The sequence below is a fragment of the Trachemys scripta genome, chromosome 3 (genome assembly GCF_013100865.1).
Source record: "Trachemys scripta elegans isolate TJP31775 chromosome 3, CAS_Tse_1.0, whole genome shotgun sequence".
Taxonomy (NCBI): domain Eukaryota; kingdom Metazoa; phylum Chordata; order Testudines; family Emydidae; genus Trachemys; species Trachemys scripta.
Window position 1 is genome coordinate 50,384,890 of NC_048300.1, and position 14,419 is coordinate 50,399,308.

A 14,419-nucleotide genomic window follows, 5' to 3' on the forward strand; every position below is an offset into this window, starting at 1 on the left:
AAGATTTCAGGATTTGCACTATTAATAGTTAAGAGAAATTCAAAATCTGAAAGAAAAGCAAATTCCTCTCAGAAGATTATGCTGCTAGATTTGAGAACTTCTATAAACTTGGAAATTCGCACATTTGACATTCACTTGTTGCTCTAATGTGTTGAGCCTGCTGGTCTCAGACAATGTTGCAGATACTGTGTACTGTGGAAGCCACATTCACAAAAGTGAATACACAGGGAAAGGATGTTTTCCTTCTTTGCTGAAAAAGAGAAGTAAATTACCTTGATCTTCCATTTCCCTGCCTCATTTAAGTGAGGATCAGAAAGCATTGAGACAAAAAAATGTCTCAGAGATTCTGAGTGTCATTTATGCATCTTACTTCAAACCTGCAGTTGGCTGATAGAAGACTTTTGATGAAGTTAATGATAAAGTTCTCTCCCACTACTTCATATGGTACAAAGTGGCTTGTCCCTAATTCAGCATAGGAGAGAAACTAATATTTGCAAAACTTGAATGTCATGATAATGAGCAGCTCCTCCTCACTTCTCTATGGGAGGAAAGCTCCATCTGATATTACTCCTTTTTCCTTTACCAGGACATGATCCTTTTATCAATTCAGCTTTGTTAACTGTTCTTCGCCAGGAGATTGACCGATTTAATCATTTATTGTCTGTAATAACCATATCATTGCATTCACTTCAACGAGCTATGAAAGGAGAGATTATCTTCACTACAGGGTTAGAAGAACTTTATAACTCAGTTTTGAAGTCCAAGGTGCCTGAGTTCTGGCAGGTAAGATTAAAGCCTCTTAGGGCTGGTCTACACTAGTGGGGGGGGATCGATCTAAGATACGCAACTTCAGCTATGTGAATAACGTAGCTGAAGTCGAAGTATCTTAGATCAACTTACCTGGGGTCCACACGGTGCGGGATCGACGGCCGCGGCTCCCCCGTCAACTCTGCTACCGCCACTCGCTCCGGTGGAGTTCCGGAGTCGATGGGGAGCATGTTCGGGGATCGATATATTGCATCTTAACGAGACGCGATATATCGATCCCCGATAAATCGATCGCTACCCGACGATACAGTGGGTAGTGAAAACATACCCTTGGTTTACATGTGCAGGTATAGATAAATCGATCGATCGATCTTAAGCACTGAGGGACTCTTCCAAACAGGCTTTTACTAGAGGATGATTCAATTCAGGAAGCTGCCTAGAAGGAGGGAGGGAATTTTTGTTCTAAAAGTGTGGCCCTTTTTTCAAATCAAAAAATTGTGTGAAAATTTTTCACTTTTTTCCTTTCTACCATTGAATGTAATAAAATGACTCAGGACTAAGAAGTCTTTTTATTTTATTTTTGGATGTTTGTTGCTTGTTGGGGGGAGAAGGGTAATGTTGGTTTTGTCTTTGGATATGTCTACACTACAAAATTAGGTTGATTTTATAAAAGTCGATCTTTAGAAAGCAATTGTATACAGTCGATTGTGTATGTCCCCACTAAGCACATTAAGTCGGCGGAATGCATCCTCAATACCATGGCTAGCATTGACTCATGGAGCAGTGCACTGTGGGTAGCTATCCCACAGTTCCCGCAGTCTCCGCTGCCAATTGGAATTCTCAGTTAAGCTCCCAATGCCTGATGGGGCAAAAACATTGTCGTGGGTGGTTTTGGGTACATGGCGTCAGTCTCCCCTCCTGCCGTGAAAGCAACGGTAGACAATCATTTCGCGCCTTTTTTCCTGGGTTACCCATGCAGATGCCATAGCACGGCAAACACGGAGCCCACTCAGCTCACCGCTGCTGTTGTGAGCATTGTAAACACTTTGCGCATTATCCTGCAATATGTGCAGAACCTGGGAGACACCAGCACGAGGACGATTGTGAGGAGGACATGGACACAGATGTTCCTGAAAGCATGGGGTGTGGCAATTGGGGCAGTGGGGCAGGTTGATACAGTGGAACTCCGATTCTGGGCCTGGCAAACAAGCACAGACTGGTGGGACCACATAGTGTTGCAGGTATGGGATGATTCCCAGTGGCTTTGAAACTTTCACATGCGTAAGGCCACTTTCCTGGAACTTTATGAGTTGCTTTCCCCCACCCTGAAGTGCAGGAATACCAAGATGAAAGCTGCCCTGACAGTTGAGAAGTGAGTGGTGATAGCCCTGTGGAAGTTTGCAACGCCTGACTGCTACCAGTCAGTCGGGAATCAATTTGGAGTGGACAAATCTACTGTGCGGACTGTTGTGATCCAAGTAGCCAGTGCAATCACTGACCTGCTGCTAGCAAGGGTAGTGACTCTGGGAAATGTGCAGATCATAGTGGATGGCTTTGCTGCAATGGGGTTCCCTACCTGTGGTGGGGCGATACACAGAACGCATATCCCTATCTTGGCACCGGACCACCGTGCCAACCAGTACGTAAACCGCAAGGGGTACTTCTCAATGGTGCTGCAAGCACTTGTGAATCACAAGGGACGTTTCACCGACATCAACATGGGATAGCTGGGAAAAGTGCATGACGCTCGCTGTTCAAGCACCTGCAAGAAGGGACTTACTTCCCAGACCAGAAAGTTACCGTTGGGGATGTTGAAATGCCAATAGTTATCTTTGAGGACCCAGCCTATCCCTTGCTCCCATGGCTCATGAAGCTGTACACAGGCAGCCTGGACAGTAGTAAGGAGCAGTTCAACTATAAGCTGAGCAAGTGCAGAATGGTGGTAGAATGTGCCTTTGGACATTTTAAAGCTCGCTGGTGCTGCTTGCTGACTAGGTTAGACCTCAGCGCAACCAATATTCCCATTGTTATTGCTGCTTGCTATGTGCTTCATAATATCTGTGAAAGTAAGGGGGGGATGTTTATGGCGGGGTGGGAGGTTGAGGCAAATCGCCTGGCGGCTGATTTTGAGCAGCCAGACACCAGGGTGATTAGAAGAGCACAGCTAGGTGTGCTGCGCATCAGAGAGGCTTTGAAAACCAGTTTCATGACTAGCCAGGCCTCGGTGTGACAGTTGTGTGTGTTTCTCCTTGATGCAAACCCGCCCCCTTTGTTGATTTTAATTCCCTGTAAGCCAACCACCCTCCTCCCTTCAATCAGAGTTGGCAAACGAAATAAAGTCACTATTGTTTTTAAACTATGCAGTCTTTCTTTATTAATTAAAAAAAAAGTGAGATAACTGACAAGGTAGCCCAGGTGAGGTGGGGGAAGAGGGAAGAACAAGGCCACATTGCTTATTGTAGCCACACTACAAATAAAAACTGTTCGAGTGACAGCCTTCTGTTGTTTGGGCCATCCTCTGGAGTGGAGTGGCTGGGTGCCCAGAACACACACACACACACACACACACACACACACACGCGTTCTTGCACATCTGGGTGAGGAGGATATGGAACTTGGGGAAGAGGGCAGTTGGTTATACAGTGGATGCAGCAGCAATCTGTGCTCGGGTTGGCTTTCCTGCAGCTCCACCAGATGCCTCATTGTGTCCGTTTGCTCCCCCATTAGCCTCAGCATTGCCCCCTGCCTCTTCGCATCACCTTCACTTAATGCTTTCCTGGCCTCTGCCACTGAATGCCTCCATGCATTCAGCTGTGCCCTATCAGTGCGGGAGGCCTGCATGAGCATGGAAAACATGTCATCGCGAATGCGTTTTTTTCACCTTCTAATCGGCGATAATCTCAGGGATGGAGATGATAGGGGGAGCATAGAAACATTTGCACCTGCGGGGGGATAAAAAGGAGAGTAAAATTTAAGATGATGCATTTCTGAGAACAAAAGGGAGACTCTTTCACAATTCACATCAGACAGCACGTGCTTTAGGTACAAGGTCGCATTTTGCCTTTTATATTGAGCACGGTGACACATCACACACGGCTGGGCAACAGAATTCGGTTTCCAGGCAGCCATGGTAAGCCAAAGGGTACGCGGGGTTGGCTTCTTCCGCGTTCATAACATGTGGAAATGGTTTCAAACTGCAGCGCCCTCCTTTCCCACAGCAAGCAATGATGGTTGGGTTTGCCATTTAAAAGGAGGGGCTGCGGTTTTTGGGTGGATGTGCAGCACACACCTCCGCCCACCCCACCGCGTGGCTATGCTCTGGGATGATCCCTTCACCTCTCCCTCCACCCCACCCCTCCACGTGGCTATTCTTAGGGATGATCCCTTTTAGCCAAGCGCAAACAGCCCAGCATGAACGGGGTCCTTTTACTGTTCCCTTACAAAAATTCCCCTATTTCAACCAGGTGACCATGAATGATATCACGTTCCTGAGGCTAACACAGAAAGATATAGACTGAATGTTGCTTGAATGCAACCAAAACCCAAGACCATTTGCTGCCATGCTTTGTGCTGCAATGATTCCACTGGCTTGGCGTGGTAAAGTGTCCTACCGTGAAGGACGAACTAAGGCAGCCCTCCCCAGAAACCTTCTGCAAAGGCTTTCAGAGTACTTCCAGGAGAGCTTCATGGAGATGTTCCTGGAGGATTCCCACTCCATCCCCAGACACGTTAATAGACTTTTCCAGTAGCTATACTGGCCACGAATGCATCCCAATTCTTCAGGGCAAATCAAACACAATTGCTTTTAAACCCTGTACTGTAGTTACAAATGTGCACTCACCAGAGGTGCCTTCTCCGGCTTCAGGGTTCGAGATCCCACCTTGGGAAGGTATTGGCTCCAGGATGATGAAAGGGTCCTGGCTGCTGGTGAGAATGGATTCACCGCTTGCCTGCTGCGCATTCTCCTCCTCCTCTTCCTCATCCACAAAATCCTCCTCCCTGTTGCGTGAGACTCACCCCTTGCAGGTGTCCACGGACAGTGGTGGGGTAGTAGTAGGGTCCCCCCTAGAATGCCATGCAGCTGATCATAGAAGCGGCATGTATGGGGCTCTGACCCGGAGCGACCGTTTGCCTCCTTTGTCTTTTGGTAGGCTTGCCTGAGCTCCTTAACTTTCACACAACACTGCTGTGTGTCCCTGTTGTAGCCTCTGTCCACCATGCCCTGTGCGATTTTGGCATATATATTAGCATTTCTTCTTTTTGATCAGAGTTCGGCCTGCACAGATTCTGCTCCCCATACAGCAGTCAGATCCAGTCTCCTGTTCAGTCCATGCTGGAGCTCGTTTGCGTTTCTGGAGGGAATACATGGTCACCTGTGCTGCTGAGCTCGTCACGCTGATCAAACAGGAAATGAAAGTCAAAATTTCCTGGGGCTTTTCCTGTGTACCTGGCTAGTGCATCGGAGTTGAAAGTGCTGTCCAGAGCGGTCACATTGGAGCACTCTGGGATAGCTCCTGGAGGCCAATAACATCAAATTGCCTCTGCACTACCCCAAATTTGAACCAGCAAGGTTGATTTTAGCACTACTCCCCTCGCCGGGGAGGGGTACAGAAGTCAATTTTAAGAGCCCTTTGGGTCGACGGAAAGGGGGTTGGTTGTATAGATGCGTTGCTTATAAAATCGACCTAACACGGCTAAATTCAACCTAACCTCGTAGTGTAAATCAGGGCTTTGTTTTGTGGTTGGTTGCCTGTTTTTGGAAAAGTCACAAAGAATTAAACTCTCACTCTCTGCCACTGTAACTTTGCAACAGTTGGAGAAAGGTTAAAAAGTGACATTTACTAGAGTTACAGTTTCATGTTCCCTTTTGTCACTTCCTAAGTTTTCCAAAGTTGAGGCAGCTTTGAAAAGGCAGAATGGAAAAAGAATATGGAAAAAGAAAAGTCCAATTAAAAATCTTGATATCATTCATTTTATTGCACCGACTATCATAAAGGGATAGGGAAAAGGGAATGGGGAATTGAAATTTCAAAAATATTTTGCAAAAATTTTTGAAAAAAGTAAATAAAAATAGTTCCACTTTTAAATCCTGTGAAATTAATTTTTTTTTTTTTTGGTGCAAAGTAGATCTGGTTTTCAAACCTTCAGTAACACAACTTATCTTTTCACATATGTGTGTTGAGCACAAAGAAAGCATGGTGATATAATCACAGTACAAATGCTTAGGCAGATTGATCTAATGTGATACTTTGGTTTTTGAGGAAACCCATATTACAAGTGTGTTTTGGAAAAGCTGGTGCATTTGTGTTTTTGTTTTCTTTTCGAGCATGTGTGTTCTGAATTTTAGCACTTTGTCAGATTTTGACACTTTGGAAAGTCCATAGAGTGACATCCGTTAGAGGAAATTAAAAGGCCTTTCATAGTGAGCACTATCAAAAGTTTGTGAGTTGTTTCTGAGTGTTCTTTCAAAGGCTTTTAATCTATATTTTGTCCATTTCTACCTCTCATGCAGAGATTCCCTTCTGCAGACCTACTGATAACGGTTCCAGTTTATTTGATAACAGACTGTATTTGATATTGTAATGGTATTTAATGAGATTCTGCTTTTCTGTCATTTGCAACAGCTATATTCCTATATGTCAAATAAGTCTTTGGGATCATGGATTGATGACCTTATTCTACGAGTGAATTTCTTTGCAATCTGGGCAAACCAGGTCATCAGCTGTATACAATTAAGGTAAAGTGAAACATGACAAAATAAAGTAGAAGTAAAGGGGAAAACCATAATCAAATTAAAATTCTAGCTGAAACTCTAAACCAAATACTTTGGGTGAGATGGACCCCCACAGGCTTTCCTCCTGAGGACCCCCCTAGCATAGGAGGCATGACTGGGGGCATGAGGAGTGTGTCAGGGTTGGGCCACAGCATATAGTGTTATGAAGATTCAGGGTAGTGCTGCTGCCATAATTTAGATAGGCCCCCCACTCTCTAGAGCAGTCTGGATTCAGAAGGACACAAAGGGTGGTTATGCTGTATTATTAATTTATTATTATTTGTGTTGTTATAGTGCTTAGGAGCCCCAGTCATGGGCCAGGACCCCATTGTGATAGGTGCTGTACAAACACAACAAAAAGACAGTTCCTGCCCCAAAGAGCATACAGATAAAGACAGGCGTGGCCAACCTGAGCCTGAGAAGGAGCCAGAATTTACCAATGTACATTGCCAAAGAGCCACAGTAATAGGTCAGCAGCCCCCCCCCCATCAGCTCCACCCCCACTTCTTGAATAGAGGGTGCAGTCCTCTGTGTGTAGAAGTTTAAGAGTCTTCATACTAAACACCACAGAAAGCCTGAGCATTGTTTACGTGTAAAGATTTTTAAACATTAGATATATCTTATTCTTTTTTAAGAAATTCTTACATGATCCATTTTGCTTGAAGAGTGACCCTTACGGACAATTCTCTTTAACATCACAGCCAGTCAATACTTGGTTTGTCCATGATTTTTTTTTCTTAAATTTTATTGAATATTCACTGATTTTGAAAGGTGATGGATTGTCAGCTCCAGAGAATGAAGTCCTCTGTTTAGTTAGAGAACAGGTACAGTATAGGCAGGAAAAATGCAAAGTTTCTGGCCCCCAGTTTTGTCTGCAAGGTCCACCTCCAGCAATGAAGCAAAAGTTCAGTCTCCCTGGCTATGCAATATATTGTCCCCCTGCTCAGACTAGTAGCAAGTGGTGGTGATGGTTTTGTGCTCTAGGCACATGTCCAGTACTGGACTGAGAGCACCATCTCATTTCATGTAAATAATAGCCATTGCATTGTCACTTTAGGTTACTAGACATCTGTAGTTAAATCCTTCTTGACTTTGTCACATGAGCAGCTATTTACCAATGAAATTATTCATATAAATAAGGAGAGCAAATTTTGGCTCCTACCTTATATATTTAAGATGAAAGGTTCTGGCATCACTTTGAGGTAACTAGCTTTCTCTCACATAGATGAATTGAATAGTGTTGTTTGAATAAAATACATTGTATCATATTTAATCAGTCACAAGAGATTACCAAAGAGACCATTTTAAATCACAGTTGTCTGCGCCTAAATAGCATTTATTAATAATATGATTTGTTGTGATCTTGCTGGTTGCATTCAGACATTAATTTGCTAATTATTATGTGTTTTATCTAAAGACGTTTAGAAAATTTGCTAGGGAATTCCTAGGCCTTTAAGAATAATGATGAAGATAGATTTTGTTTTCAAACAAGTGAGCTAGGGTTTGGGGGGGGGGGGGTTTGAGGGGAGTGGGGAGTTAAAAAAACCTGCTTAAGCATTTATTACCCTATTTTAAAAAACAGGTATAACAGCTTAATGATGCTTCAGAAACAAGCCAAAACATCTGGGATTTCATTCTCATCACCGACTGGCGATAGACCCAACATATCCACCAACAGCATTCAGGGAAATCCTAGTCGCTTCTGGCTTTCAGGGTTTTTTTTCCCACAAGGTACACTAGTAAATAAGCAATCAATAATGAATAGTGATTTGTAATTTTTTCTTTTCAAATCTTCTGCTCTCTCCGTCTTAGAACTGGGGGATGGGGGAATTTCATGTCGTAGAGGCAGGCAAAGGTTCTTCCTTTTGGGGGCAATTTCTCTTCTGTTTTTGCAGAAAATCATACCAAAACTTGGGCTGTTTCCCAATCTGTATTCAGTTAATACTTAGTTTTGATTTAATTTATATCTTGATTTTTGGCTGACCACCTACTTTCAACGCTGCTTGCCTCATTAATGATTAAATCAGAAGACATTATTTTGGAAAAAGTTGGCCAGCTGATGCTTCCTTAAATCTACCTGGATTACACTGTTATTTTTCAGCAAAGATTCTTTTGAAGGCAGTCCAAAAGCTGCACACATTATATAGATCATAAAAATAAGGCTGCAGATTATATAGCAATATTGGCTATCCATGCTGATTCTCTTTCTGCATGTACTTTATATTTTTATGCTTCCAAAATGGTATTGCACAGCTTAGCCATATAACCTTTGTCATTTTTCATTTACTGATTAAATGATGCCCTCTCATGGTGCCATCTAAAACTGAATTAACTGCCAACAAAAGTCAGGGCTATTTGTTTATTAAACTGTAGTATTATGGCACCAGCACTTTTTCTTACTGCATACTGCACCCATGCCCCTAACACAAATTGAAGTTTAAAATGACTGTACAAAACATTTACTGTGGGAGGAAGGTTTAAGGCAGGGGTCCCCGAGAAGCGGCAACGTCAAGAAGCGCTGCCACCGAAATGCCACCGATTTTCAGTGGCATTTCGGCGGCTGCTTGTCCGGCGGCCATGGTCCTCAGACGGTCGCCCGCCACACGGAAAAGGTTGGGGACCACTGGTTTAAGGGGTTGGAATAAGTGCCCCATTGGATTTTAAGAAATTGTTAATACATTATTTCCAAAGGCCTCATTATAAAAATGAACTGAACTTGCAACTGCTCTGTGTTGATAGCTGTGGTTTTAGATGGAGTGTCTAGCATTATGTGACTTATGTGCGTTGGAACTCTCGCAAAGAAATGAGGTGTGGATCTTAAGAGGTTTAGTCACTGTGGTATCCTCATAAGTTAAAACATCATAATTCTAATCAGTGAATTCATTATGTAAAAACTTAGGGCTAGATCCAAAAAGGGGGACTTAGCATCAGCATTGCAATGCCTAATGTTTAGGTGTCCTCTGCCACCTATTGGCATCTGCAGCCATCTGCATAAGGCAACGAATCTGTCACAAATTCTGTGACATTATGAGAGCTCCACGACTTCAGTTCAGGGGATAGTGCTTGGAGTGTGCTATAGACCGCCGGGATCGACCCAGGATATGGATAAGGAACTATTTAATGTGTTTAGAGAAGTAATTACTAATAGAAACTGTGTAATTATGGGGGACTTTAACTTCCCAGATATAGATTGGGACACAAACGCTAGTAGTAATAATAGGGCTCAGATGTTCCTAGATGTGATTGCTGATCAATTCCTTCATCAAGTGGTAGCTGAACCGACGAGGGGGGAGGCCATTTTAGATTTGATTCTGGTAAGTAGTGAGAACCTCGTTGAGGAAGTGGTAGTGGGGGACAATTTGGGCTCCAGTGATCATGAGCTAATTCGGTTTAAAATACATGGGAGGAGTAGCAGAATTAAGTCAAAGACTAGGGTTTATAATTTTAAAAAGGCCAATTTTAACAAATTAAGGGGACTGGTAAGGGAAGTGGATTGGGCAAACGTATTAATGGATCTAAAGGCAGAAGAAGCTTGGGATTACTTCAGGTTAAAGATGCATGAGCTGGCGGAGGCCTGCATTCCAAAAAAGGGAAAAAGATTACAAAGCAGGAGATTTAGACCGAGCTGGATGAGCGACCGACTCAAAGGGGCAATTAGGAAAAACAGAAAGCGTACAAAGAGTGGAAGAGGGGAGGGATTAGTAAAGAAACTTACCTTAGCGAAGTCAGAGAATGTAGAGATAGAGTGAGAAAGGCCAAAGGCCATGTAGAGTTGGACCTAGCGAGGGGAATTAAAAGCAATAGTAAGAGGTTTTACAGCCACATAAATAGGAAGAAAGCAAAGAAAGAAGAAGTGGGACCGCTGAAGACTATTGCCGGAGAGGAGATTAAAGACAATCTAGGCATGGCGCAATATCTCAATGAATATTTTGCATCAGTGTTTAATGAGGCCAATGAAGGTATTAGGGATACTAGCACCACTACAGAGGGGCATTCAGGATGGGGGATTACCATATCCGAGGTAGAAACAAAACTTGAATGCCTTAATGGGGCTAAGTCGGGAGGACCGGACGATTTTCATCCGAGAATATTGAAGGAATTGGCGCGGGAAATAGCAGGCCCGTTAGCGATAATATTTAATGTATCTGTAAACTCGGGGGTGGTCCCGTTAGACTGGAGAATAGCTAATGTGGTTCCTATTTTCAAGAAAGGGGAAAAAAAGTGATCCGGGTAACTACAGGCCTGTTAGTTTAACATCTGTAGTGTGCAAGGTGTTAGAGAAAATTCTAAAAGAGAAACTAGTTGAGGACCTGGAGGTTAGTGGCAATTGCGATAAATTACAACATGGTTTTACGAAGGGCAGATCGTGCCAAACGAATCTGATCTCCTTCTTTGAGAAAGTAACGGATTTATTAGATAAGGGAAATGCGGTGGACCTAATATACCTGGATTTCAGTAAAGCGTTTGATACTGTACCCCATGAGGAATTATTGGTTAAACTGAAAAACATGGGGATCGATATGAAAATCCTGAGGTGGATAAGGAATTGGTTAATGGGGAGAATGCAGCGGGTCGTATTAAAGGGTGAACTGTCGGGTTGGAGGGAGGTTACTAGTGGAGTGCCTCAAGGTTCGGTTTTGGGACCCATTTTATTTAATTTATTTATAACTGACCTCGGGACCGATTGCAGGAGTGGGCTGATAAAGTTTGCGGATGATACGAAGGTGGGAGGCGTTGTAAATTCGGAGGAGGATAGGGATATCCTGCAGGGAGACTTGAATGAGCTTGTGAATTGGAGTATCAGGAATAGGATGAAATTTAATAGTAAAAAGTGTAAGGTGATGCATTTGGGGATGACTAATAAAAATTTTAGTTACAAGATGGGGACGCATTGGTTAGAAGTAACGGAAGAGGAGAAGGACCTAGGGATCCTCGTAGACCCAGGATGACTATGAGTCGACAATGCGACGTGGCGGTGAAAAAAGCCAATGCTGTCTTGGGATGCATTAGGCGAGGTATATCTAGTAGGGATAAGGAGGTCCTGCTACCGTTGTACAAGGCGCTGGTGAGACCTCATTTGGAGTACTGTGTGCAGTTCTGGTCTCCCATGTTTAAAAAAGATGAACTTAAACTGGAACGGGTGCAGAGAAGGGCCACTAGGATGATCAGAGGAATGGAAAACCTGTCGTATGAAAAGAGACTAGAGGAGCTTGGGTCGTTTAGTCTGACAAAGCGAAGGCTGAGGGGGGATATGATTGCTATCTTTAAATATATTAGAGGGATTAATACGAGGGAGGGAGAAGAATTATTCCAGCTTAGTACTAATGTGGATACGAGAACGAATGGATATAAACTGGCCGTGGGGAAGTTCAGGCTTGAAATTAGACGAAGATTTCTGACCGTCAGAGGGGTGAAATATTGGAACGGTCTTCTGAGGGAAACGGTGGGGGCGACGGACCTGTCTGGTTTTAAGATTAAGTTAGATAAATTTATGGAGGGAATGGTTTAATGGTAAAACATAGTAGTCAAGGAAAACCAAGCAATGGTAGGTAAATTGTATAATGGCTGACAGGGGTCAGGCTGGAGACTCTTGCCTATATGCTCGGGGTCTTACTGATCGCCATATTTGGGGTCGGGAAGGAATTTTCCTCCAGGGCAGATTGGCTGAGCCTCTGGAGGTTTTTCGCCTTCCTCCGCAGCATGGGGCAGGGATCTCTAGCAGGAGGGTTTCTGCCGATTGAAGTCACCTAAAACAGGATTGGGGACTTCAACAGCAGAGTCCAGGGAAGGGGTAGGGACGGTTTTATGGCCTGCAGCATGCAGGGGGTCAGACCAGATGATCATAATGGTCCCTTCTGACCTTAAAGTCTATGAGTGAGTCTATGAGCCCTGGGCAGCGGGGCTCCAGCTTCAGCACTGCATCAACGGGACTTAAACAGCTTTGTGGGTGCCAAGAGGACATTACATGCCTATAGAGTTAGGCAGAGGCTGAACAGGGGGTTTGAGGAGCTAAATGTTGAGCTTAAAGTGGCAGTTAGGTGCATATGGTGCATTGTGACTTTGTCACTAAGTAAAAAGAGCTGATTCCAAATGTGCCCAAGGAGCTGATCAGCTAAGTAAGAAGCTATGGGTTAGCTCCACAAAGGGGCTTAGGTGCCTGACTGCCATTTTAGGCCACTACAGCCAACATTTAGGCACCACCGAGAGCCTCAGAACCCCTCCCCCCCACTCAAAGTTTCTGCCAGCGGAGTTCCCAAGGCACCTAAAATTTGTGCTGATGGGCACAATCTGCCAAGCTGCTTGTGCCCAAGCCCTGGTGGGATTCTCAAACTAGGCATGCCCCTGCCTACTAGATCAGGCCCCAACAAACAACAGCTAGGAATGAGAATTTTCCTGGCTCAATGGTTTGTGCATGTCTGTATCCAACTTATTAGCACACTCCCCCACAATGAAATCCCCATCTGCCTGAATCAGGGTAGCGTTGAGAAAGGCACCTAAGCCAGGTCAGCCCTAAATCCAGGCATGGGTTCATGGGTGTGAAGCCCAAGCTGACACTAGGCCCTGCCTAAGTCCCAATCCTCTCCTCAGTATTTCTTAGTGGCTAGCTTCCCTGTTTTATATAGCGCGCCTGGATGGCCACCTTAGAGATGATGATTCAACACAGTGGCAGGGTCCTTAAAAATTAGGTATGGTGATGCCTAAGTTCCGTTCTGCATTTAACCTAAATTAAAATTTTGTTATTTTTTTTTAACTCTTACAGAGAGCACAGCCCTAGTACTGAGCTGGATTCTGTTCTGGATCATGTATTATTAACACGTTTTAATTGTTAAAAAAATCTTTACTTTTGATACATGAACTAGGAAAAAAAAAACACCTTGACTTTCAAATTCCGGGGGGGAGAGTGAGAGACTATACTTGTCAGTACAACATATTTACATTACAGAATAACTTTAGATTGAAAGTCACTGAGATGACGATCATGGGATACCAGTTTTCAGAGCATTTTGAGTTTGGGAATGCATAGCAAATGTGGCCTCAGAGTAAACTCGGCTCTGGTCTTAAATACACTTAGTGTTTTGATACTAGATTGTTGTGTATTTTATTCCTGCAGGGTTTCTTACTGCTGTGCTGCAGAACTATGCTCGTCAAAATGGAATCTCAGTGGATTCTCTAACTTTTGGCCATAGACTGCTTCCTACGATCCACGCTGAAGACTGCAACCTCAGAGAAGTCAAAAGAAAACAAAATATAATACAAACCGCATTTAAGGTAAGGGCTGTAATGGCAGCTAGACGCCAAACTGTAAATGGCAGGAACCAAGGTCATTCTAAAACAGGTTTGTTTTGTTTTTTTGACACACGTCTGCACTGCCTGCAGGCTATTGCTCCACCAGTTTCATTCTCCGCCCCCTGCCCCCAATATGTAAGTTGTCCTTGCTTTGTTTTAAATTGTTCCTATACCACTAACCTTATAATCATATTCTTAAAACTTGAGTCAAACACCATGATGCTTTGAATCTGTAGCGAACTAGAAAATACCACCCTGCCCTCTGTCCCATTTTGGTGGTTACAATTCATGACCAGAAAATCAGAAGTAAAACTTTTTCATTTGTTTATTTCCAACTCATCCTTAGAAAATTGTCTATTGCTAGTATCTATACAAAGAGGGCTCTCAGCAGGCAGCGTACAAGACTGAAAGGATCTTAACCCCAGTATATACAGAACATGCCCACACTCCCCTACTCTGCTAGTAGGTCCCAGCTGGACCCTCACGTTGAGGCCAGGCCAGCAATTGGGAGTGCATTTCTGAGAGCAGACACCAACACCATTGAGAATGGAAACGCAGCCATGAGAACCAGAAGGCAAGGAAATTAAGGGA

At 43.8% G+C, this 14,419-nt stretch overlaps 1 protein-coding gene across 1 annotated transcript in view; it reads left to right on the top strand.

The window, feature by feature from the left end:
• Positions 1–14,419, top strand: part of DNAH14 (dynein axonemal heavy chain 14) — a 499,756-nt gene that overhangs the window by 481,803 nt on the left and 3,534 nt on the right. Inside the window, exons 80-83 of the mRNA XM_034764559.1 lie at positions 587–783; positions 6,393–6,505; positions 8,124–8,272; positions 13,653–13,810. Coding sequence (XP_034620450.1) covers positions 587–783; positions 6,393–6,505; positions 8,124–8,272; positions 13,653–13,810 — 617 coding nt within the window. The remainder of the gene's footprint in view (positions 1–586; positions 784–6,392; positions 6,506–8,123; positions 8,273–13,652; positions 13,811–14,419) is intronic.